The 26,378-nt window shown below is 48.0% G+C and overlaps 1 protein-coding gene across 14 annotated transcripts in view; it reads left to right on the forward strand.

Moving 5' to 3' along the window:
- Positions 1 to 26,378, forward strand: part of CEP164 (centrosomal protein 164) — a 76,453-nt gene that overhangs the window by 17,707 nt on the left and 32,368 nt on the right. For 10 of the 14 annotated variants that reach the window (XR_011384870.1, XR_011384871.1, XM_070065144.1 and 7 more), the window contains 5 exons: positions 12,466 to 12,670; positions 14,744 to 16,399; positions 19,613 to 19,765; positions 20,127 to 20,264; positions 21,075 to 21,152. Coding sequence is in view for 12 of the 14 variants with exons in the window: in XM_070065144.1 (XP_069921245.1) it covers positions 12,466 to 12,670; positions 14,744 to 16,399; positions 19,613 to 19,765; positions 20,127 to 20,264; positions 21,075 to 21,152 (2,230 nt within the window). In the remaining 2 variants the exon portion in view is untranslated. The remainder of the gene's footprint in view (positions 1 to 12,465; positions 12,671 to 14,743; positions 16,400 to 19,612; positions 19,766 to 20,126; positions 20,265 to 21,074; positions 21,153 to 26,378) is intronic. The other 4 variants (XM_070065147.1, XM_070065149.1, XM_070065130.1 and 1 more) reach the window with 3 other exon arrangements.

The following is a 26,378-nucleotide window of genomic DNA, read 5'->3' on the forward strand; positions in this document are numbered from 1 at the left end:
AAATAAAAAATATACTGGAAAGCCTTGACAACAGGCTAGATCCAGCAGAAGAAACAATTTTTTATCTTGAAGACAGGCTTTTGAAGTATCTCAGCCAAACAACCAAAAAATGAACATGAATGAAAATAGTGTTTGGAATCTCAGAGATACCATCAAGTGAATTAGTATTTGAATTCTGGGAATTCTTAAAGGAATAGAAAAAGAAGAGTTGCCTAGAAAGCCCATTTGGGGCTGGTGTTGTCGTGCAGCAGGTTAAGCCACTGCCTGTGACGCTGGGATCCCATATCAGAGCACTAGTTTGAGACCCAGCTACTCTGCTTCTGATCCAGATCCCTGCCAATGTGCCTGGGAATCAGGCCCAAGCAGAAGATGGTCCAAATACTTGGGTCCCTGCTGCCCTTGTGGGAGACTTGGATGGAAGGTCATTATATCATGATCAAGGGATCAATTAAGAAGATATGACTATTGTAAATGTATACATATCTAATGGTAGAGCACCCAGTTTCATAAAACATATGTTAATCTAAAAGGAGACACAAACTCCAATACAATAATATTGGAGGGCTTCAAAGTCATCACATCTCAGTGTTAATTTCACTTCTATGGATTACCTTTTAGATACTCTATTAATTACCACAGTTCAGGAAGAACATATGCCATTTGTCTTTTTGGGACTGGCTTTTTCACTTAGTATAATGTTTCCCAGTTGCATCCATTTTGTTGCAAACAACAGGATTTCATTTTTTTTACCACTATATGGTATTCCATCATATCCCATAATTTTTTTTATCCAGTCTTCAGTTGATGGGCATCTAGGTAGATTCTGTATCTTAGCTATTGTGAATTGAACTGCAATAATGGAGGACTTCAGCACCTCACTTTCATCTGTGGTCAGATCAGCCAGCCCAAAAAATCAGCAAAGAAACAACATAGTTAATTTGCGCCATAGACCAAATGGACCCAGTAGACATTTGCAGAACATTTTATCGCAGATGTGCAGAATACATATTCTTTTTGTCAGCGCATGGACCGTTCTCTAGGAAAGCTCTCATACTGTGCCATAAAACAAGTCTCAACAAGGTTATTTATTATTTTTTTTTTGACAGGCAGAGTGGACAGTGAGAGAGAGAGACAGAGAGAAACGTCTTCCTTTGCCGTTGGTTCACCCTCCAATGGCCGCCGCGGCCGGCGCGCTGCGGCCGGCACACCGCGCTGATCCGATGGCAGGAGCCAGGAGCCAGGTGCTTTTCCTGGTCTCCCATGTGGGTGCAGGGCCCAAGCACCTGGGCCATCCTCTACTGCACTCTGGGCCATAGCAGAGAGCTGGCCTGGAAGAGGGGCAACCGGGACAGAATCCGGCGCCCCGACCGGGACTAGAACCCGGTGTGCCGGCGCCGCTAGGCGGAGGATTAGCCTAGTGAGCCGCGGCGCTGGCCCCTCAACAAGGTTAAAAAAAATCATGTCATCTATCTTTTCCTATCACAATGGAATAAAGCTGGAAATTAACAACAAAAGAAACTGTAGAAGTTATGCAAATATACAGAGCCTGAGCAACATGCTCCTTAATGAGCCATGCATTGAAGGAATCAAAAGGCAAAATAAAAAATTCCTTGAAACTTATGAAAATGGAAACACAACTTACTAATACTAATGGGGTATAGTGAAAGCAGAGTTAGGAAGGAAGTTTATAGCAACAAATGCCTACATTAAAAAAATTGAAAGGTATCAAATAAATAATCTAACAGTGCCATCTTGAGGATCTGGAAAAGCAAGAACAAACCAATCCACAAATTAGTAGAAGGAAAGAAATAATAAAAGAGAATAAACAAACTAGAAAAGTTTTAAAAATATAAAAGATTAATGAAATGCTGGTTTTTTTTTAAAAAAAATAACATTGATAAACCATTAGCCAGACTAACCAAGAAAAAAGAGAGACAGCTCAGATCAATTAAATCAGAAATAAAAAGGGAGATAGTACAACTAATACAGCAGAAATTCAAGGAGTCACTAGGAACTTTATAAACAACTGTATGCTAACAAATGGCAAAACCTGGAAGATACAGATTTCTAGAAACGGCTTAACAAATCTGAATCATGAAGATAGAAAACCTGAACAGACTATTAACTGTGGGTGAGATTGAATCAGGAATACTCTCCCAACAGAAAAGTCTAGAACCAGATGGCTTCACTGCTGAACTTTGCTAAACTGTTAAGGAAGAACTAACACCAAATCTTCTCAAACTATTTCAGACAGCTGAAAGGGAGGGAACACTTCCAGAGTCATTCTGTGAGGTCAGCATCATCTTAATTCCAAAACCAGATATTGCTACAACAACAGCAACAAAAAGAATGCTGTAGGCCAATATTCCTGATGGACATAGGTACAGAAATCCTCAACAAAATACCATCGAATTAAACAACACCTCAAAAAGATCATTTACCCTGACCAAATGAGATTTATCCCAGAAACACAGGACTGATTCAACATACACAAATCAATAACATCCTATCAATAGAATGAAGGCTAAAAATTGTGTGATTGTCTCAATAGATGCAGCAAGAGCATTTGATAAAATACAGCATCCATTTATGATGAAAACCTTAAATTAAGTATAGAAGGAATATACCTCAGCATAATAAAGACTAAATATGGGGACTGGCACTGTGGTGTAGCTGGTGAGGCTGCTGCCTGCAGTGCCGGCATCCCACATGGGCATCTGTTTGAGTCCCAGCTTCCGATCCAGCTCTTTCCTGTGGGCTGGGAAAGCAGTGGAAGATGGCCCAAGTCTTTGGATCCCTGCACCTGTGTGGGAGACCAGGAAGAAGCTCCTGGCTCCTGGTTTCAGATTGGTGCAGCTCCAGCCAAAGTAGCCATCTGGGGAGTGAACCAGCAGATGGAAGACCTCCCTCTCTCTCTGCCTCTGCCTCTCTGTAACTGCCTTTCAAATAAATAAATCTTTAAAAAAAAAAAAAGACTAAATATTATAAACCCACAGCAAACATCATATTGAATGGCCAGAGCCATTAGGCAAGAGACAGAAAGAAAAGGTATACAGATAGGAAAGGAAGAAGTCAGATTGTCCCTGTTCTGGGGCTGGTGTAATGGCGTGGCGGGTAAAGCCACCACCTGCAGTGCCAGCATATGAATGCCCATTAGTTTGTGTCCCGGTTGCTGTACTTTCCATTCAGCTCCCTGCTAATGGCAAAGCGTTAATTGTTAAATCTATGTGTGCTCATTGAACTCTTTGTATTTTTCTTATTATTTGAAGTATTTTAAAATAAAAAAAGGCATCCGCCACAAGAAAAAGTCATTAAAACTTATGCATGCGTGCCATTTTTCCCCTTCTCCTTTTCTCAAGGGTAATTACTGTTAATTGGTAAATTCCTAACAGATTATTTTAAAAAAAGTTGGTAAATTCCTTCCAGAAACACATGTACCTGCTCTCACATGTACACTCACATTCTGTAAGTGCTACGTTATATGTCAGTATGTGTTAGTCTACTTTCTTTTATCAGGTGCATATTTTTTACATATAGATGTACCACATTTAAAAAATTAACTCCATCTGTGTCTCCCAAGTAGATGGTAGGGACCCAAGTACTTGAGCTATCACCTGCTGCCTGTAAGGGTGTGCATTAACTGGAAGAAGCTAGACTGGAAATGGAGTAACCAGGGCTTGAACCAGGCACTCTAATACAGGATGTGTGCATCACAGCCAGCCTTTTATTATTATTATTTTAAGATTTATTTATTTGAAAGTCAGAGTTACACAGAGAGAGGAGAGGCAGAGAGAGAGAGAGAGAGAGAGAGAGAGGTCTTCCATCTGCTAGTTCACTCCCCAATTGGCTGCAATGGCTGAAGCTGCACTGATCCGAAGCCAGGAGCCAGGAGCTTCTTCTGGGTCTCCCATGCAGGTGCAGGGGCCCAAGGACTTGGGCCATCTTCTACTGCTTTCCCAGGCCATAGCAAAGAGCTGGTTTGGAAGTGGAGCAGCCAGGACTTGAACTGGCACCCATATGGGATGCCAGCACTTTAGGCCAGGGTGCTAATCCGCTTTGCCACAGCGCCGGCCCCTATTATTTATTTTTTAAAAGAATTATTTATTTATATGAAAGGTAGAATTACAGAGAGGCAGAAGCACAGAGAGGGGTCTTTCATCTGCTGGCCCACTCCCCAGATGGCCACGACAGCCGGAGCTGTGCTGATCCAAAGCCAGGAGCCAGAAGCTTATTCTAGGTCTCCCATGCGGGTGCAGGGGCCCAAGACTTGGGCCATCTTCCACTGCTCCCAGGCCACAGACAGCAGAGAGCTGGATTGGAAGTGGAGCAGCCAAGTCTTGAACATAACCACTGTGCTAAGAGCCTTCCCAGCTTTTTTGGTGTTGAATCTTATTTTATCCTTCATGTCTGTTAACTTCTGTCTCATATTTTTTGAATATTTATATTGCATGCTACTTTCTGGATAATTTCCTGAGGCATATTTTCCAGTTTACTCTGTTTCTTCCTCTGTATTAAATCTGCTGTTAACTGACGTATTTTTCTTTTTTCTTTTGTTTTGTTTTTGAGAGAGCGAGAGTGAGAGCACGCTTCTATCTTCTGGTTTATTCTCCGAGTGTCCACAGGGGCCAGGGCTGAAGCCAGGAGCTTCATCCGGGTCTACCAGTAGGTGCAGGGGCCCAAGCACTTGAGCCATGTTCTGCTTCTTTTCCCAGGTGCATTAGCAGGGAGCTAGATCAGAAGTGGAGCAGCCAGGACTTGAACTGGTGCCCATATGGGTTGCTGGTATCTCAGGTGGTGGCTTTACCTGCTATACCACAGCGCCAGTAACCCCCCCACACCCATACAAATTTTTAAATATAGTTATCTTTAGTCTTCTTTTGCATGTTGTACTATCTCAAGTTTTATTCATTTATTTATTTGAGAGGCGGAGTTACAGACAGAGCACGAGAGACAGAGAAAGGTCTTTCATCTGCTGGTTCACTCCTCAAATGGCCTGAATGTCCAGAGCTGGGCTGATCTGAAGTCAGGAGCCAGGAACTTTGTCCAGGTCTCCCATGAAGGTGCAGGGGCCCACACGCTTGGGCTATCTTCCACTGCTTTCCCAGGCTATAAGCAGAGAGAGCTGGATCAGAAGAGGAGCAGCCGGGACTCAAACCAGCTTCCATATGGGATGTATGGTGCTGTAGGTGGAGGCTTAACCTACTACACTACAGCGCTGGCCCCAACTATCTCAAGTTTTATGTCATGCTAACTCTTGTCTTTACTGTGTCTGCAGATTTTTGCTATGGTAAACTTTCCTCACATGGTTTGGACTTTTTTTTGTTGGAAATTTCATGATTTCATCTTGTGAATGGCTTATTTTCTGTGAGAGTATCATTAATAGATTATTGAGTGGCTTTACAGTTGCTTCTGCCAAGGATTTTTCTGAGGTTTAGTGTGGGGAGCAACTGGGAGCAACTCGGACTAGACTAAGTTACTGGAATTAAGACTTATTCTATACATCTGCTCTCCCACAATATGGCGCTGGGAGAGGAGGAAACAGCTTCTACACAGCTGCCTCCAGTTCAACCAATAAACAGCAGGACCTGCTCCTGATTGGAGGAGAGCAGCGTACTCGGCGTGTGGGTAGCAGAGTTGGGATTGGTGGAAGAGGACTATAAAGGAGGAGAGAGACAACATGCACCAGAAACACCTGAGGAACATCTGAGCAGCCCCCGAGAGAGCCGGCCAGCGGTGTGCCGCTCCCCCGCGGAAGTGGGGAAAGTGGCAGGGGGAACTGCCCTTCCACGGAGGTGGAAGGGACGGTAGCCAACCTGGGAAGAACCAGCAGCAAACCCGGGGAGGGCCGAGCAGACAAAAGAACAGCGCAGGGTCCTGTGTCGTTCCTCCGCGAAGAGGGGGAGCGACAGTTTAGGACAGAATTTTATATGAATTTCCTGACTTGGCATTTTCTTACCACACTTTGTACCATCTGTATACACACATGGAGTTTCAACTTTTCATAAGATTTTATTTTGGCCGCCCAGAACTTGGAGTGGGTGACACGCCTTCATGGCTTGCAAGGCTTTTTTTCTTCCCATGAGTGACTGTCCTTACAGGCCCAGATATACACAAGAGTCTCATTTCCAGTTTCCAACTTCATGAAGGCCTGAGGACACAGTCTGTGTTCCTGGGGCCTGTATCCAAGTCAGATGTCCGTTCTGACCTCTCAGTCTGCGCTTGAAGTTCATGTTTTCTTTCTGTTTCTGCTGTCTGAGAATTTCTTTGTTTGGCTAAGTTTGAAAATATATTTTTGCTTTGTTTTGTTGTGATTGTTATATGTGAGGCTACTTTAAAAATTTAGCAGAAAAATAAGTTTATTTTGGTGCAAAAATGTTGAAATGAGCATTTTTTTTCTTAATATTCATTTTTCATGCACTTAAAAAAAGTACAAAATATATTCGAGGGATTGGCGCTGTGGCATGTAGCAGGTTAAGCCTCCACCTGTAACTCTGGCATCTCATATGGGTGCCAGTTCGAGTCCTGGCTGCTCTACTTTGAGCCAGCTCCCTGCTAATGTGCCTTGGAAAGCAGTGGAAGATGGCCCACATGCTTGGGCCCCTACACCCATGTGAGAGACCTGGAAGGAGCTCCTGACTTTTTGGCCTGGTTGTGGCCATTGGGAAGAGAACCAGTGATTAGAAAATCTCTTTATTTCTTTATCTCCTTTTTGTAACTCTGCCTTTCAAATAAATAAAAAAAAAATGTTTAAAAAATGTATTTGAAGGCCGGCGCTGCAGCTCACTAGGCTAATCCTCCGCCTTGCGGTGCCAGCACACCGGGTTCTAGTTCCGGTCGGGGCGCCGGATTCTGTCCCGGTTGCCCCTCTTCCAGGCCAGCTCTCTGCTGTGGCCCGGGAGTGCAGTGGAGGATGGCCCAAAGTGCTTGGGCCCTGCACCCCATGGGAGACCAGGAGAAGCACCTGGCTCCTGGCTTTGGATCAGCACGGTGCATTGGCTGCAGTGTGCTGGCCACGGCAGCCATTGGAGGGTGAACCAACAGCAAACGGAAGACCTTTCTCTCTGTCTCTCACTCTCACTGTCCACTCTGCCTATCAAAAAAAAAAAAAAAAAAAAGTATTTGAAGAGAGAGAGGGAGAACACTCAACCACTGGTTCACTCTCCCAAATGCCTGCAATGACTTGGTTTGGGCCAGGCTGAAGCTGGAAGCTGGGAGCTCAATCCAGGTCTCCCACATGTATGTCAGGAGCCCCAGCACTTGAGCCTTCATCACTGCCTCCCAGGGAGTGCATTAGTGGGGAACTAGAATTGGGAGTCAGAGCTAGGGATCAAACCCGGGTGCTCTGACAAGGCCCGCACATGTCTTTACCGGTAACTTAATTTCTAAGCCAAAATGTCCTCCCCTCCATGAACTTGTTAAAGACATTTCATGCCTGGATTTTCAATTTTTTTTTGGTACCAAAATGAACTTTTTTTTTTTTTTTTTTTTGACAGGCAAAGTTAAGTAGTGAGAGAGAGAGACAGACAGAGAGAGAGAAAGGTCTTCCTTCCATTGGTTCACCCCCCGAATGGCTGCTATGGCCGGCGTGCTGCGCCGATCCAAAGCCAGGAGCCAGGTGCTTATCCTGGTCTCCCATGCAGGTGCAGGGCCCATGCACTTGGGCCATCCTCCACTGCCTTCCCGGGCCACAGCAGAGAGCTGGACTGCAAGAGGAGCAACCGGGACAGAACCGGCACCCCAACCGGGACTAGAAACTGGGGTGCCGGCGCCGCAGGCAGAGGATTAGCCTAGTGAGCCATGGCACCGGCCCTTCTTTTCTTTTTAAAGATTTATTTATTTATTTGAAAGGCAGAACTAGAGAGAGAGAAGGAAAGACAGAGAAAGAGAGATCTTCCATCCACTGGTTCACTCTCCAGATGGCTCCAATAGCTTGGGCTGAACCAGGCTGAAGCCAGAAGCCCAGAGCTCCATCTGTTTCCCATGTGGGTGGCAGGGACCCAAGTACTTGGGCCATCCCTCACTGCCCTCCCTGGCACATTAGCTGGGAGCTGGCTTGGAATGGAGTAGCCATGACAAACTGTCACTTGTATGAGTTTCCATAGGCAGGGACGTAACCCGCTGCTCCAGAACACTGGCCTCTAAACTTATTATTTTTTTATTTTTTATTTGTTTTTCTTTCTTTTTGACAGGCAGAGTAGAGAGTGAGAGAGACAGAGAGAAAGGTCTTCCTTTTTGCCGTTGGTTCACCCCCCAACGGCCGCTGGGGCTGGCGCATCGCACTGATCCGAAGCCAGGAGCCAGGTGCTTTTCCTGGTCTCCCATGGGGTGCAGGGCCCAAGCACCTGGGCCATCCTCCACTGCACTCTGGGCCACAGCAGAGAGCTGGCCTGGAAGAGGGGCAACCGGGACAGAATCTGGCGCCCCGACTGGGACCAGAACCCGGTGTGCCCGCGCCGCTAGGCGGAGGGTTAGCCTATTGAGCCACGGCGCCGGCCTCTAAACTTATTTGTAAGTCTGTTTTCCGTGAACTTGTTGAAGTCCCCTGTATTAATCCAGTATTCATCTCTGTTGGAGGGAGTAAGGAGAGATCAGATGTTTCCTTTCTTCAGCAAAGCATGTTGCCAGAATTTTTGCATGTGTTTCTTTAGAAAAAAATTCTAGAATTTGAGTTGGTATGTGAAAAGATATACAGAACTTAAGCATTGTTAGTTCATAACAGATTAATTGCCATTAAAGTTTAGCAGTCCCACCAACACCACATATAATAGTTCATTAAAACTATTACCAGTTAAAATTTTTTCTGTTAAAAAGTTGCCAGTTCGGCCGGCGCCGTGGCTCAACAGGCTAATCCTCCGCCTAGCAGCGCCGGCACACCGGGTTCCAGTCCCGGTCGGGGCGCCAGATTCTGTCCTGGTTGCCCCTCTTCCAGGCCAGCTCTCTGCTGTGGCCCGGGAGTGCAGTGGAGGATGGCCCAAGTACCTGGGCCCTGCGCCCCATGGGAGACCAGGATAAGTACCTGGCTCCTGCCATCGGATCAGCGCGGTGCGCCAGCCGCAGTGCACCGGCCGCGGCGGCCATTGGAGGGTGAACCAACGGCAAAAGGAAAACCTTTCTCTCTGTCTCTCTCTCTCACTGTCCACTCTGCCTGTAAAAAAAAAAAAAAAGTTGCCAGTTCAAGGGCAAGAAATTATACTTCATTTTATTTATTTTTTTAAAGTGATATATTTATTTGAAAGGCAGATAGAGAATGATTTTCCATCCACTAGTTCAGTGCCCAAATGGTTGTAATCTCTGGGGCTGGACCAGGTCAAAACCAGGCACTAGAAACCGTCTGGGTCTCCCACATGAGTGGCAGGGACCCAAGTAATTGAGCCATCCGCTGCTACCTCCTAAGCCGGAATTAGGGGTGGAACCAGGACTTCAACCGTCCTCCCTGCAATGTGGGTTGCAGGAGCCAGGAGTCCTGAGCACCTGCCTAACCTCTATGTGAACACCTGCCCTAGTCTTGTTTTAATTTGTGTTTCCCAGATTGTTCACAGAGCGGAGTTGGCCATCTGGTGGCCATTTGTTAATCTTCTGGGTTTTGCTTTATATATATCTTCGGGCTTTTTGTCCATTGGGTGCATATCTTTTTATTTTTCTTAAGGTGTTAGAATTTTGATTACTGTGGGTATTAATCTTAACTATTATTATTTATATTTTCTTCCAGTCTCTTAATTATATTTATGCTTTATTTTATTATAAGTTATTTTGTATTTTTTATTATGTTAAATTATACAAGTACAGAACTTAAAATTTATCATTTAACCAATTTTAGGTTTGTAGCCCAGCAGCATGAGGTGCATTCATATTGTGGTGGTACAGCCATCACTGCTGTCCACCTCTAGCATTTTTTGATCTTCCTGTACTGAAACTCTCTACCCATTATAAGCAACCCCCATCTCTCTCTCTGCTCAATCACCATTCTGCTTTTCTGTCCCTGAGACTTATCCTACGCACTTCATCTAAGAGGAGTCATACAATATTGTCCTTTGGTGTCTGGCGGCAGTGACAGTGGCGGCTGCTGCTTCTTGTTCTTTTTTTTTTTTTTTTTTTTTTTTTTTTTTTTTACTTATTAGAGAGGGAGACAGAGACAGAGGCAGAGAGATATGAGACAGATCTTCCACTTACTGTTTGCTCCCCAAATGTCTGCATCAGCCTAGGCTGTACCAAGCTGAAGCCAGTACTCAGGAATTCCATATGAGTGGGTGGATCTCAAGTACTCGGCCATCTTCTGCTGCTTCCCAGGTGCATTAGCAGGGAGCTAGAGTGGAAGTGGAATAGCTTCAACTCAAACTGGCACTTTGATAAGGGATGTGGATGTCCCAAGTGGCAACTTAACCCACAAACCACAGTGTCCACCCTTGACTTTTTTCATTGAGTGTATCAGGATTCATCCATGTTATAGCATGTGGCAGAATTTATTTCTTAAGGCTGAATAATAATTCAATGTGTGTATGTATCACATTCTGTTTATGCATTCATCTGTCAATGGACAGTTGGGTTTCCACCTTTTGGCTCCTCTGAATGTTGTGCACAGCTTCTTCTTCTTCTTCTTCTTCTTCTTCTTCTTTTTTTTTTTTTTTTTTTTTGAAAATCAGCGTTACACAGAGAGAGAAGGAGAGGCAGAGAGAGAGAGAGCTCTTCCATCTGCTGGTTCACTCCCCAATTGGCTGCAACGGCCAGAGCTGTGCTGATCCGAAGCCAAGAGCCAGGAGCTTCTTCTGGGTCTCCCACATGGGTGCAGGGGCCCAAAGACTTGGGCCATCTTCCACTGCTTTCCTAGGCCATAGCATAGAGCTGGATTGGAAGTAGAGCTGCTGGGACTCAAACTGGCACCCATATGGGGTGGCAGCTTTTTTTCCTGCTACGCCACAGTGCTGGCCCCAACACAGATACTTATAGAATCTCTGCTTTCCATTTTTGTGGCTGCAGGAAGTGGAACTGTGAGGTCATATGGTAATTCTGTGTTTAATTATTTGGGGGAACTGGCATTGGTTTTCCACAGTGCTATACCATTATACATTTCCACCAGCGATGTGTGTGTGTGTGTGTTTTTAAAGATTTATTTTATTTATTTGAAAGGCAGAGTTACAGAGAGAGGAGAGGCAGAAAGAGAAGTCTTCCACCTGCTGATTCACTCCCCAGACGGTCCCAGTGGCTGGAGCTGTGCCAATCCAAAGCTAGGAGACAGTAGCTTCCTCTGGGTCTCCCACGTGGGTGCAGGGGCCCAAGGACTTGGGCTATCTTCTGCTATCCCAGGCCATAGTAGAGAGCTGGATCAGAAGAGGAGCAGCCGGGACCAGAACCGACACCCATATGGGATGCTGGCGCTTCAGGCCAGGGCTTTAACCTGCTGCGCCACAGTGCTAGCCCCCAGCAATGTGTTTCAATTTCTCCAGATTTTTGCTGACACTTGTTATTTTCTGGGTTTTTGGTAATAGCCATATTGGCAGGTGTGAAGTAGTGTTTCACGGTAGTTTTGTTGCATTTTCCTAATTTAATGGTGCTGAACTTCTTTTTATGAATTTATTGGTCGTTCGAATGCCTTCTATTGTTGTTCTTTTTCTACTTTTGATACTTTTCTGTCTGCTTTTCTTCATTTTCTGTTTTGTTTGAATTGAGTTGAGTTTCTTTAGGATCCTCATTGGAATTGCCCTGAATTTCTATATTAAGGATTATTGGCATCTTAATGATTCAAGTCTTTCTATTCAGGAACATGGTTTTGCTCCAGTTGTTTCAGTTGCTTTTTCCTTTCTTTCTTACCTTTCCAGTAAAGCTCTATAAAGATCTTAACATTTTAGATTTATTCCAATGTATTTTGTCTTTTATATTGCTATTCCTGCTAGCTGTCTGAATGGGTCATTATTAATGGTGGCTGGGTGGATGGTTTACTTTGGACTTGCTTGTGTTGAAACACAGATTCTTAAAATCCACCTTCTATGTTATTTTCTTCTACTATTGACCCCTACTAGCTTGGATTATCACTTCCTATGAGTCTAGAGTCTTCTGCAAAACCAGAGCTTTCACAATGCCTTTTTCTTCTTCTGATTATTAATTAAAATATTAAGCAGGGTCTGTCCTAGTGTACATCTCCAAGGTACCATAGTGTTTATACTTTTTGTAAATAAAGCCAAATTTATGCCTTCTCTAGCCTAGCATGAATTCCCAGAACTCTGGTGATTATATATCTCCACATGGTGTCCCAATCCATTGTCCCCATATCTAAGTTAATTCCTTAGCCAAATGGCACCCTTTAATTATTTTGTACTAATCCTTTCTTCCCTCCTTCCCTCTCTCACCCCAACTCCTCCTATCTTCTTTCTCCCTCTTCTCCTCCCCCTCCACTCCTCCCTGTTCCCATTTTGCCCCCAAGTAGTTTTGGACCTGAGCAGGGACTAATTTCTGAACTCTGCTCATCTCCAGCCAGGACATCACAGGTGATATTTACTATTTCAACTTTGCCAATGGGCAGTCCACGTGGGACCATCCGTGTGACGAGCATTATCGGAACTTGGTGATCCAAGAGCGGGGGAAGCTGTCAACTCCTGGGGCTGTTAAGAAGAAAGACAAGAAAAAGAAAAAGGAAAAGAAAGACAAGAAGGATAGGGAGACCTGTAAAAATTCCCTGGTAAGTCAGCAGATGCCAGTTCCTGGAGAGGCCAGGGTGAGACCTGAGGGGATACTGGAGTCCCTTGTATGCAGATGGGCGGATGAGAACAATGGTCCGTGCATTTTTGATAGCAGGTCATCTGGATTGTGACTGTCTTCTGGGAGATTTTCACTGTTATCCTCTCCAGATGGCTGCTGTCGTCCAGTGCCTGGGGTAGTACCTGTTGCTTAGGGCTGGTGAGATGCCTGGGGTAGTACCTGTTGCTTAGGGCTGGTGAGAGAGAGTGACGTGCCAAGGACACTGTTGAGCAGTAGTGTGGGAAGTGATGGCCACTGCTGCCCTGGAGAGGTCAGGAGCCTCCGTGGCTGAGTGTCCTTTCTCTGCACTCAGAGCCAGGTCTTCCTAGTGCATGTAGGCTTATTCTTTGTCTTAAAGTGATAGCAATTCACTTAGCACAACACCAATGCCTTGAAGACCCAAAAGAAAAGCCTTGGCAGTATCTGCTCCCTCTGCTCTTGTGGAGTGTCTTGGTGCCAGCAACCTCGGTGGCTTAACAGCAGCGTGCTTGCTGGTCTCGGCGGCTTTTGTATTTAGAGTGCAGGGTGCTCTTTCCCATTGTTCAGTCTGTCCCTTCGGCATGTCTAAACTTAGGAGGTGGAGTTGCTAAGACTTGCAGCTGTACTGAAATGAGGCTCCCGCTCTCCCAGAGCACGGCGGCCCCTGCCTTCATGCAGCGGGCATGCTGAGACAAGAGGGATGTAGGGAGCGCTAGGAATATCTTTTCAACCCTCTCAGTGGTCCAGTTGTTTTCCTCTTTTGTTCATAACCTTTATTTCCCACCAGAGCAAAGATTTCATCCATCTTCCTTCTTTCCTAAGGTGTCAGTTTTGTCTCTGAATGGTTGGTGATGAATTGCTCCTTTTTATCACGTCCAAGCTCTCCCCTCCTCACGTATGGCTTTATCATGGTTCTGAGGAACAAAATAATAAGCCCTTTGCTCAGATGCAGAAAAGAGGACAGGTAATTTCCAAAGAGGTGTTATGTGTTTGGCAGGCAGAAGGTGACTGATGGACTTTTCACTAACTCAGGATTATTTGAAATGAAAATCAGGCATCTGGTAAACTGTGGCATGGCTAAAGATGGGAGAAGCAATGAAATGTGGGGTCCTGGGGTGGAGGGTTAGGTGGAAGACTTGAGTTCTGGGTATACAGCTGGGTTCCCAGAGCTCTGTTAAAATGGGGCCCTTCTGAAGTTTTGGAGAATGAGGACAATTGGACAGTCCCAGGCTGGCTGTCTGCTTCTCAGGGCTCATGCCAGGTGCCTGAAGCTTGCATTTGTCCAGAGGACAGGCTCAAGCCGGGCGGGTGGCCTGTACTCATTGGTTTGGGCTCTTTGGAAGTAAGCCCGCAGAGCCAGGTTCACTATAAGTGTTTACAGGGCTGGTTAATTTTTCAGAGTTTCTTGTTAGCCCGAAGTTTACCGACTGTGGATGTCCCCCGAGTAGTGCTGACTTGTGCCTTTGGTGGTAGACTCTGGACTGAGTTTTCAGGCGCCAGGCTGCTGGTTATGGTTTTTTTTCCCTCTTCTAGAGAATTTCTGGGAGTCCTTGGTAAGGTTGGTGGATTGTATAACATTAACCTGATGCAGCTCAGTGGCACCTTAGGGATAATCTCACTGGTGCTCATCATTCTTTTGTTGGTAATGAAGCCCTGTCCTCACATTATCTCGAGAGGGCAGGCTTGTAGAAAAGGGAATGGAGTTGCTATGGTTGAAGCCAGGGGTGTAGGTCAGGGTGACACTCTGCCGTCACAGACACGCTGGAGTGGCCCTTGAGATACCAAGCCCCCCAGGTTCCATGGAGCGAGGTGTGTAAGCCACTTATCTTGTCCAGCTCTCTATAGATGGAAACTGGAGCCTAGAAAACAACATGTTTCCAGTTCAAGGGAGATCTTAGTTTTTATTCCCTCTTTGGTGATGTTTTACCTAAATGGAAGGCAGATTTCTGTCTAGGCTTGCCAGGGGTTGAGGTAGCAGGTATAAATCAGAAGTACTTTCTCTTAGTTCTCTCTGCATGTTTATATACCCATCCAGGAAACACTGCCTGAGCAGGGACTTCTGCCTTCCTCCTCTCTCCGTGGCCTGTCCCCTCTCCCGGCACGTGAGCTTGCTGATCTGGACCTAGACCAAGAGATGCAGGCTAGAAGTAAGGGCTCCTTTAAGAAAGGGAAGAGCCCATGCATGCTGGGTGACCCGCCCCGGCCTTTCCTGGGTGCCCTCCCCAGCAAACTGCAGCCGCTCTCCAAAAGCCAAGCTTTTCGAAATCACCAGATCTTTGCTGATGTGGAGAAAATCTTAGGGAGGGCCCCAACCCAACTCAGGCCAGACTTAGGTGACCAGCAGAGTCTGGAGAACCCCCAGAAGGTGGCAGAGAAAATCGACCTGGGGTTTTCGGACCCTGAAATAGAAGAGCTGAAAAAGAGGACCAGACAGCAGAAACGTGGCCCCCTAGGCCCTGCAAACGTGGGGCCTCTCCGGGATGAGCAGGATGCATTAGGATGCAGGAGCCAGACCCCTGCCCACCTGCAGCTTTCTGAAACCACCAGCAGTCCACAGCTGAAAGGGGAGCAGCACAGCCACAGCACAGCCCAGCTGAGCTCCACTGGCCCCAGGGGGGACAAGGGCCAAAGCCCCATCCCCTTGCCATCTGAGGAGGAGCCCTCCCTGTCCCTTTGTTCTGACCAGATGCTGCCTACCAAGCTGCTGTTGTTAGATAGGAGCCCAGCTGAAGATCTGAGCTTGCCAGGAGTTCCTGGGGACAGCGAGAGTGTGGGCAAGGGGAGGCAAAGGAGAGAGTCCCCAGGATTGTGGACGGGACAGTTCGCCAAGCTTGTCACCAAGGACACCTCAGAGAGCTGCAAGGAAACCGAGTCCATTGACGCTGAGGCTACAGGGGCCCTGGCTGAAGAGGTGCCTCAGCGACTGTTCCTAGTAGTGCCCGACATCCGGGAGGCAGAAGCAGCTCGGAATGCCTGTTCTGAGAGTTCCCTGGCAGGGTCCCCTGCTAGTAAGAAGAGACATCCCCCAGGGTCCCTGGAGTCTTCGGATGAAGATAGGAAGGCTAGTGGATCTGGGCCCGACGAGGAGAGCAGCAGCTGCAGCAACAGTCTGGCCTCGCACTTTGGCTCTGAGGTCCTGGGTGAGGTGAACAACTTGCCTTGGGACCTGCCGAGACCCCAGGGATTTGTCTGGGACAGGGGTCAGCCAGGTCCCGGACCCAGAGGTCAGCACTTCAGTCCCTTCCTAGCACCGCAGTTGTCCGAGATGCACGGCCCTGCTGAGGAGTGCTCAGACAGCGAAGACTACTCTGAGGACCAGAAGTTCTACCAGCACATCCTGCGGATGGCCAAGGTCTCCAGGCGGCTGGAGGGCCTGGGGCTGCCCGAGAGCATGCAGGAAATGCCATGCCAAGACATCACCGGCGTGGTCTGCTGCATGGCGGCTAGGTGTTCCAGGACATGCAGTGAGGGCGAGCCTGACGTCCTCATAGCCGCAGAGAGGGACTGCAGGTTCCTGGTTCAGGGACCGGAGGTGCTGGAGCTTCCTCAGGCAGTGGCCCTTGCTGCTGCTGGCCAGGCGCCCTCTCAGAAAGTCCAGTCCAGCAGCAGCCCCTGCAGGCAGGAGCTAGTCGAGCTGAGCTCCAGCAGAGGGCTTCCTGCAGGGCCTGACAAGATGCAGCTTCTCCATCAGGTAGGCTTCTTAGAGAGCATATGGCCTGCGGCCTTGGTGGGCTTGGCAGGGAGGGAGCAGGTGGAGACGATGTCCTGGTGCAGCACGCAGGTCTGCTTCCCCGCTGTTCACCCTCCCTCAGTAACTGTTGGTTTCTTAACTACCCCAGTGGCCATCTTAGAGGGTGACAGGTGTTTCAAGTGCCTTCGACCCCACTGCCTGCCAGCTAGGGCTGACGGTGTCTGTGACTTCCTTTCCTGGTTCTAACTGTAACTCATGAGTGATTCCCAGGCTTTGAAGATGGTAAGTCTTGAGGGTGGACACAGTGGTACTGATCCTGGCACTCACACAGGATTTGGCATTCGGGAAGCCTTTCCCATGAGCTGATTCAACAGAGGGATCCTTGTGAGCATACACCCTGGCCTGAAGCCCTGCACTTCTTCTCATCTCAGTCACACAGAGCCAGGCAGTTAATCAACACTGGCAGACACTGGAGCTCAGAATCTCTCTCTGACAGCCAGTGAGCTGCCTCTGCTCCTTGCCTCCCGGGGTCCCCAGGAAGCCCTGTGGATAACCCGTGTCAGACTTGCGCAGACCTGCCTATGACCTCACTTCCTCCCCTACTGGCATCTGACAAAGGGTTGTTTGCTCTGTCATTCTGACCCCTGATCCGCTCACCGTAGTTTTCATTCAGAAGTTACGTTGGGTCAGAGACCATGGGGGTCAGTCTGAATTTCCCCGGCTGTTCTTTTGCTGTGGCCCAGCTGTGCCTTTACCCGGTTGTTCCCTCTGGTTCCTAATTGCTGGCGTGCGCTGGTTCTCTGTTAGCTGTAATAACTACTGTAGCACTATAAATATCGGATAAGCTGCAGATTACCCTGGAAGTTTTAATTAGCTCAATGGCAGCAAGTATATCCGCTCTGAAGGACAACGTCACGCACAGCCCCACACTTGGAGTTAATGGCCGTCTGTAGAAGATGATCAGCTAGGAGTCAGCAATGTATCATTTCCCTGCTAACCACTGAATTGGTAAAGCCTGGCAGAACAAAGCCCGCAGCATGCCTGTCTCCTTCCCTCAAGCCCCCAGCACGTTGGCAAATTAGTCATGTTAGGAGTCTGTAATTTTCCATAAATGCGATGTGGGAAGAATTTTGCTTGCTGGTGACTGGGGCTGGTTGGGAGGGCTGAAGCCAGGAGGAGCAGGCCTTGTTTGCTCACTGTTCGCTCAGAGGAGCTTTCCTGGGTTCTTTTCCTGCCACAGCCTGAAGGTGGAATACAATACCTACTGTCTTAGAGACAGCCCTGGGCTGTCACCTGGGGGACAGGGTGGCAGGGTCCCAGCTGTTGGAGCTATTACCTGCTGCCTCCCAGGGTGCACCTTTACAGGAAGCTGGACTCACAAGTGGAATGGGGATTCAAACCCAGGCGTTCTGATATGGGAGTCAGGTGTCCCAAGCGGTGACTTGACTGCCATGCCAAATGCCCATCTCCTTTTCATGAAATTTATTTTGGGAGAGGGAGAAGGGAGGAAGGAAGTGGGGCGGGGGAGGGAAAGAGAGAGAGAAAGAGGGGGAGAGAGAGTGAGAGAGGGAGGGAGAGAAATTTCCTGTTCACTGGTTTATTCCCTAAATACCTGTGACAGCTAGGACTGGGCCAGACTGAAGCCAGGATGAGAACTCAATCCAGGTCTGCCATGTGAATAGCAGATACTCAACTATTTGAGCCATCATACTGCCTCCCAGGATGTGCACTGTCAAGAAGCTGGAATGGAGAGCAGAGCCAGTACTTGAACCCAGGCACTCTGATATGGGATGCAGACATCCTAAGCCCGTCCTAAGTTCTGTGCCAAAGGCTTACCCCATTAAGAATTCTTCTTTTGTCACTTATATATATTTGTTCATAGTTATGCTTATTGTAATAAAAAATACATGCCCATAATTAAAAAAATAGTCAAATAGTGGGGTGGGCCTTGTGGTGTAGCAGGATTCATGACAAAGAGGAGACACCGAGGCCAGGGAGCAGTCTTAATTTACGCCAGCATAAGACTCAGTTGGATTCGGGTCTAAAAAGACTGAGCCCTGAACAAAGAGGGGTGTTTCCTTATATATGGTTTTAGCTTCTTTGTCTCCTTCATATGGCTATAGGTATACACTTGTTTGGATATTCTAATATTACATGGCAGCCACAGGAATTGATACAATCCTGCGCATGGGTACATAGTTACTGATGATTTTTTTCCCACACATATACTGAGCTGGACTTAGGGCAAGGCTTAACACCATTGGTCTATACTAGCAAGCAGAAATGGTTACATATAAGCAGATAATAATAGCAGTTGAAGCCTTCACAGGCAGGCAGATAATGACCACATTTCATTTCCAGGGTAAGTGTCTTTTTCTCTGTCTGACCTTGGGGAGGCCTCTGCCACAGTGGCACAGTGTGTTAAGCTGCCACTTGGGACACTTGTATTGCATATTGGGGTGCCTGGTATCAAGTCCTGCTTCTGAGTCAGCTGCCTGCCAATGCATGCATACCTTGGGAGGCAGCAGGTGATGGCCCAAGTACTTTGGTTGCTGTTGCCCACATGGGAGACCCTGATGGAGGTCTTGCCTCCTTGGCTTTGGCCTGGCACAGCCTCAGCAGTTGTAGGCCTTTGGGCATGAATCAGTAGATGGAAGGTTTCTTTTTCTGTGGCTCGGCCTTTCAAATAAATAAATAAATAAACTTAAAAAAAAAAAGCCACCTACCTAAGATTTGAAAAAAGCTAAATAGAACCAAAAGGCACATCACTTCAGTCCAGCAGTTCCCCTGCTGTGGCCACCACACCCAGAAGCATCCACGTCCATCTTTGTAACAGTGTGCTTGGGCCGCTTCTGTTGACGCATCAGTGTTGCACTTCATCTGCTGAGCCTCCTCCTGGTGCAGGACGGCTTTGCTTCTGTGCTCCCTTCCTGCACACTTCTGCTGCGGCTTCTGAAAGCAGAGCAGGGCCCCGTGCAGCATCTGCCAGATGTAGAGGCACCTCGGGGCCGTGCGAAGCAGGAAGGCAGCCCGTGATTCCTCATGCAGGCGCACAAGCGTCCTTCCTGGGTGTTGTGTTTTATTAGCCTCAGAGCGGAGGTGGCTTAAATTTGAGCAGGCAGGATTTATAGGTGTTATTTTCATGTCGGTCTTGGACACTCATGGGGCTACATGGTTTTTTGGGTTTGTAACAAGATGTTTTCTGCTGGCCAGGCCCTGGGTTCCTCGTTAGCCCCAGTCCACGCTCCTCTTGGGGGCCTGGCTCCTCTACGAGGCCTTGTGGATGCCCCGCCTCCTGCTCTTCGTGGATCTCAAAATCTGAGCCTGGGGAGCTCAGTGGAGTCTGGGCAGCGTGGAGAACTGCTGGTAAGCCATTGCTCGTGTTCGGCGCGTGGAGTCACTCTGGGGCCTCGAGGTGCTGTGCTGGGAACAGGCCGAGTGCTCAGGGCTCCTAATCTCTGTGGGACGAAGAGTCACATCTGTGTGAAGGGGCATGGATCTGGCAGTGGAGGCTGGGCCTGTGCCGCAGTGCTGATGCCCCAGTGTCTGCGGACAGGGCCGTAGGAGCTCAGCAGGGAGTCATCGGTGTGAGCGGGAGCTGCCAGGTCAGCCTCGCGGCTGTGCAGGGACTTGATGTGGGCGACGTCTACACGGAGTGCGGAGGGCGTTCTGAAGGTCATTCTGAGGGTCTTCTTGGCGAGGCCCTTGACTTGTCCCTGTTTTGGAGCTTTCACAGGGTTTGAAGACTTCCGCTCGTACGAAAGGTCTCCTGGGCTCCATCATCCAGGAGGACAAGAGTACCCTCAGGATTTTGGCTTTAGGGGAAGAGACCAATGAGGAGGATGAGGAAGAAAGTGACAACCAGGTAAGGGTGAAGCCTTCTGCCTGGCCTGGAGATCCTCTATTTTTTTCTTTTTAGAACTTTTTTTTTTACTGTAGTAAAATATATATAACATTAAATTTGCCATTTTAACCTTTGTAAATAAATTTACAGTTCAGTGATATTAAATACTTTTACAGTATTTAATTACAGTATCGTGCACCTGTCATCACTGTTCATTTCCAAAAGCTGTTCATAATCCCAAACAGAAACCCTGTTCCCATTGAACAGTGACCACTGCCCCTCTTCCCCTGGTAGCCTCTAACCTGCTGTGTCTGAATATGCCTGTGGTGAGCCGTGTGGGTGGAGGTATGCAAGCTTTGGCTTTGGTGCCTGGCTTCTTTCATTAGCGCCTTCCCACAGATCACCATCCACGTGACAGCATGCAGTAGGATTTCATTCCCTTTGAAGGCCAAGTCCTCTTCCATGGTGTATATGTGCCACATTTTGGTCATTCATGCACCTCCTGATGGATGTATGGGTTGTTTCCATCTTGGGCTTACTCTGTGATATTTTAAAAATAAGTAAGAAGGAATTTCTAGCCCATAGCTTCATTTCCTAACCAGTCTGTTTCTCTCCAGAAAGTGCAGTCTACAAGGGGCTTTTTGGGCCATTTGCCTGGCCCGCAGCATCGTTCACACTGGGTAAAGGGCTGTTGAGTGAGGCTGCCTCAGTGAGGCGCTGCCCTGGGGTGCGGGTCACTGCTGTGTTCAGCTGGACGCTTTTCTCCCCGAGCACTCTCCTGGGCTGCCCGGTTCCCTTGCACTTCGCACTCACACTCACCTTTGTTCCCAGAGTGCCCACAGCACGAGCGACCTTCTGAAGAACTTGCACCTGGACGTTGAGGCACTGGGGGCTGATTTTGAGAATAAGGTAAGAGCCCGAAGGCCTACAGGCCTGTGCCTCAGCCTGGCATGGCCCCCTGCCTTATCAAGGCTTTCTACTTGGTGGGATGCATGTGTGGGAAGAATAATTTTGTCCCAGTCCTGTCCAGATGGAATTCCCGGGGTTTGAGGAGGGACAAGAAGGTGAAGCAGTTCCTTCAGTTACTAGTGTATCAAATACCTGCCATTTCTTGAATGTTTCTGCTGTCATTTATACAAGCATAACTGAGACATGATTATTGCCTCATAGAAGACAGACTTGCATGACTTAGGAGGCAGGGTGGAATGTGGGGAAGCAGAGTGCCCTGAGAGGGGAGGATTAGGGGGCTCCTGTTTGCATCTCCCGGCAAAGGCTTTTTTGAGAAGCTGACGTCTGAGGTGAGCCAGGAAGGAGGATGGGTAGGGCTGGACATGCAGAGGTAAAGGTGAGAGAAGTTCAAATGCAGGAACTGCACAGGCAGAGGAGGAGGTGTGGGGTAAGTTTAGGACAGAGGAAGTCTCCTTTCTGTAGGGTTCAGAATGCACGTGGGGTAGGTAGGGCTGCGCCTTAGGGCACAGGAGTGGCTGGCCATGAGGCTTGGGAAGGATTATGCTGATGCTGGGAGCCATCAGTTTGGAACAGAGGTGCAACATTGTCTGAAGCCATTTTTTTTTTTTAATTTTTTTATTTCAAAGTCAGAAATACACACCCACACGTACACACACATACATACACACAGATATCTTCCATCTGCTGGTTCACTTCCCAGATGATGCCTGCAAAGCCAGGTTTGGGATAGGCTGGAGCCAGGAGCCAGCAACTCCATCATGGTATACCACATGGGTAGCAGGGGCCCAAGTACTTGGCCCATTTTCTACTGCCTTCCCTGGTGCATTAGCCAGAAGCTGGATGGGAACTGGAGTAGCTAGGGCTCAAACTAACACTCTGATATGGTCTGCCAGTGTCTCAAGCAAAGGTTTAACCTGCTGCACCGCAGTGCTGGCCCCCATCCCAAGTCTTACCTTGTGTTGAATGCTGGCCATGTCCTAGGACACTGTCCAAGGCTCTGTGGAAGATACAGTTACCAGTAAGATTTGGGCCCAAGTTTGCATCTGGGGAGAGAGAAGAGAAACTAGGTACTTGGCACTTAGTAAATACTCAGTAGAAGTTGAGAGAATGAACATACAGGAAGTTGTAAGGCAGAGCAGAAGGGAAGCCAGCTGTGGCACAGGCACACTGTTGAGGGGAGTTCCGTGGGAGAGGAAATCAACAGCTGGGCACGAGGGAGAGCTTGGTGGAGAGGTGATGCTTGCCCTGGGTCTGGCTGCAGGGGAAGGGGAGCTTGAGGTGTGGAGTGTATGGAGATTTCTTGGCAGGTAGATAGCCTCAGCAAAGGCACAGGGGTTGGAAATGCAGAGTATTGAGGGCAATAGTTTCTGGAATATGTTCTCAAATTATAATCTCTTTCTCTGCAGGCTGCCCTCCACTGCCACCAGAATGCTATTCATAAAAAGCAAACATCAAGCAGTGGACATTGTGGTGTAGTGGAGTGCCCGATTCAAATCCTAGCTAATCTGCTCTTCTAATCCATTTTCCTGCTAATGTTCCCGGGAGGTGGCAGGTGAAGACTTAAGTACTTGGGTTCCTGCCACCCACATGGGAGACCTGGATGGAGCTCCTGGCTCCTGGCTTTTGCCTGGCCCAGTCCCAACTGTTGTGGACATTTGGGGAGTGAATCAGTGGATGGAAGATCTCTCTCTCACTCTGTCTTGTCCTCTATGTCATGCTGCCTTTCAAATAAATAAATCTTTAAGAAACATATACCAACACTCATCATGTGGATATAATACCTAAAACTTCCAATATGTTGTTTAACTTGGAAGATCAATTCCTTTATGTCCTTTTCCTCTCTCCCTCCCTCCCTCCTTCCCTTCCTTCCTTCCTTCCTCCCTTCTTTATCTGAGAGGCGGAGTTAGATACAGAAAGGTCTTCCATCCACTGGTTCACTCCCCAAATGGCCACAGTGACCAGACCTGGGCCTATCCAAAGCCAGGAGCCAGGAGCTTCTTCAGGTCTCCCAGGTGGGTGCAGGGGCCCAAACACTTGGTCCACCTTCTACTGCTTTCCCAGGCCATAGCAGAGCTTCCTAGATTGGAAGAGGAGCATCCAGGACATGAACCTGTGCGCATATGAGATTCTGGCGCCACAGGCGGAGGCCTAGCCCACTATGCCACAGTCCTGGGCTGGCTGGCTCACCTCCCCCTCCTTCCCCTCCCCCTCCCTCCCTCCCTCCCTCTCTTTCTTTCTCTTTCTCTTTTTTCTTTTTCTTTTTCTTTTCCCTCTCCCTCCCTTTTTCTTTCTTTTCTCACTCTTCCTATCTCCCTCTCTTTCCCTCCTTCCTTCCTTCCTCCCTCGCTTGCTTCCTTCCTTCCTTCTGCAGAGTTTCTCAAAAGAGGGAGAGACAGAGTCAGAGAGAGAGAAAGAGAGAGAGGGAGAGAGAGAGAGAGGAAGATTGATCTTCCGTCTGCTGGTTCACTCCTCAGATGGCTATGATACTCAGGGCTCGGGTAGGCTGAAGCAGGAGCTTCTTCCAAGTCTCCCATGTGGGTGCAGGGGTCCAAACACTGGGACCATCTTCTGCTGCTTTTCCCAGGCCGTTAGCAGGGAGCTGGATCAGAAGTGGAGCAACTGGGACAAAAACTGGGATGCTAGTATCACAGGTGGTAACTTTACCTATTGTGCCACAGTGCTGGCCCCTGTATATTCTTTATTTAGAGTCCAATTTATTGACTTTTAAACAATTAACTTTCCTCTAAGTATTCCCACAATCAGTGAATCATAAAGTCAATAAATTAGATTTCCCCAAACTTTTTAAATGTTGGTTAGGAATGCAATCAGTTAAACTTTAGATGAGTCTAATAGTGAGATTTTCTTTTAAAAAGATTTATTTATTTATTTGAAAGGCAGAGTTACAGAGAGAGAGAGGAGAGACAGAGATCTTCCATCCACTGGTTCACTCCCCAAATGACTGCTGTGGCCAGAGCTACACCAGGCTGAAGCCAGGAGCTAGGAACTTCTTTCGGATCTCCCATGTGGATGCCGGGGCCCTAGCATTTGTGCCTTGTACTTTTGCTTTCCCAAGCCATTAATAGGGAACTGGACTGGATGTGGAGCTAGCACCCATATTGGATACCAGAGTTGCAGGTGGTGGCTTAACCCTCTGCATCACAGCACTGACCCCATGAGATTTTTTAAAAAAATATCTTAAAACTCTTTAAAATCAAACAAGGCGATGCACTTTATTAGAATAGTCATAAAACTGGCCAGTAAAACACCATTGCTCTTAGCTCATATCATGGATCTAAGTATTTTTCCTTACCCACCCACCCACCCTCCCTCCCTGTCTCTCTCTTTTAAAGTTTATTTATTTATTTGAAAAGCAGAATGACAGAGAGGAAGGGAGAGAGATCTTTTATCCATTGGTTCACTCCCCAAATGGCTACAGTGGCTGGGACTGGGCCAGACTGAAGCCAGGAACCTGAAACTCCATCTGGGTCTCCCACATTGGTGAGAGGAGCCCAGATATTTGGGCCATTAGTACTATTTTCCCAGGTGCATTAGTAGGGAGCATTTGGGGCTTGAAGCAGTGCTCTGATATAGGATGCCTGTGTTGCAAGAGGGGGCTTAAGCCACTGCGCCACAAAGCTGATCCCTATTATTTCTTTTGTTAAAAAATTGTCTTTTTTTTTTTTTTTTAAAGGCAGAGTGGACAGTGAGAGAGACAGAGAGAAAGGTCTTCCTTTGCCGTTGGTTCACCCTCCAATGGCTGCCGCAGCTGGTGCACTGCGGCCGGCGCACTGCGCTGATCCGAAGGCAGGAGCCAGGTGCTTCTCCTGGTCTCCCATGGGGTGCAGGGCCCAAGCACTTGGGCCATCCTCCACTGCACTCCCTGGCCACAGCAGAGAGCTGGCCTAGAAGAGGGGCAACCAGGACAGAATCCGGCGGCCCTACTGGGACTAGAACCCAGTGTGCCGGCGCCGCTAGGTGGAGGATTAGCCTATTGAGCCGCGGCGCTGGCCCAAAAATTGTCTTTTTAATTCCATTGTCCATGAACTTCTAAACATTTTTATTTATTTTACTTATTGGAAGGGTGCATATGTGCACACATACACACACAGACACACACATAAGAGCCAGAGACAGAGAGACAAATGGAGAGAGATTTTTCCATCTGCCGGTTCACTCCCCAAATGCCTGCAACAACCAGGCCTGGGCCAGGACAAAGCCAGGTTCCTGGAACTCAGTTTGAGTCTCCCGTGTGTGTGGAAGAGGCCCAGCTACTTGAGCCATCACCCGCTGCTCCCAGAGTGCACATTATCAGGAAGCTGGGGTGGAAGCAGAGCTGGGCTCTGACATGGGATGCTGGCATTCTAAGCAGGGTCTTGCCTGCCACTCCCCCTTATGATTTCTGACTTGTGTTCCTGGTCTTCACCTCACTTGGAGAGCTGGAGTTTCTCCATCCAGCTTTGGTTTCCCATGCTAGGCCCTGACTGGTACTTGAGACCTGAGTTGTGGTAGATCTTGCAGGGCGTCCCAACCCTACTGATTGGTTAGGGCCATTTGAAGTTAAGCTTTTGCCTCTTATCTCAGAAACCGGCAGCTTTTTGGTCTGTGCAGTCAGATATGTGTTGAATGTGACTTTAACACTTTGTGCCACATGAGATACTTTTTCCGAGTGTCCCACTGGTATCATCAACCTGGTGTATGTCTACTTGGAAACCGTTCCTCCTGAGTGGGGCCTGGTATGTCTGGGTTAAATCCAGAGCCTTCAGTCTGTGTGGTTCCCCAACATGACAACTTTGTGTCCTTCTCATCCACTGCTAACACTTGTCCTGATTGATGGACTCAAAGGAGGTGCTTAGGGTTGGAGCCTGTCGGGATGACCATAAAGAGGAGCCGGGGTGTTGCTTGCTTCTGGAGCAAGAGGGTAGTTTCTAGAAGACTGAGGAAGTGGAGAGTGGAGTCTGCTGTCTTCATGTCTGAGTGTCCAGGCAGCATGGAGCCCACTGCCTGGAACACAGGAAACGCTTGAGTAGGTTTCGTTCCACAGTTGAGGGAATGAGGATGTGCATGAACGAGCTGTGCTGGGACAGGGCAGTGTCCAGGCAGCCTGTGCTGTGTTGCTGTCTCTCCTTGCTTTCCCAGATGCTGGGGAGGGTGGGTGCTTGGTCTCCG

This window comes from Oryctolagus cuniculus, chromosome 1 (assembly GCF_964237555.1).
Source record: "Oryctolagus cuniculus chromosome 1, mOryCun1.1, whole genome shotgun sequence".
NCBI classification, from domain to species: domain Eukaryota; kingdom Metazoa; phylum Chordata; class Mammalia; order Lagomorpha; family Leporidae; genus Oryctolagus; species Oryctolagus cuniculus.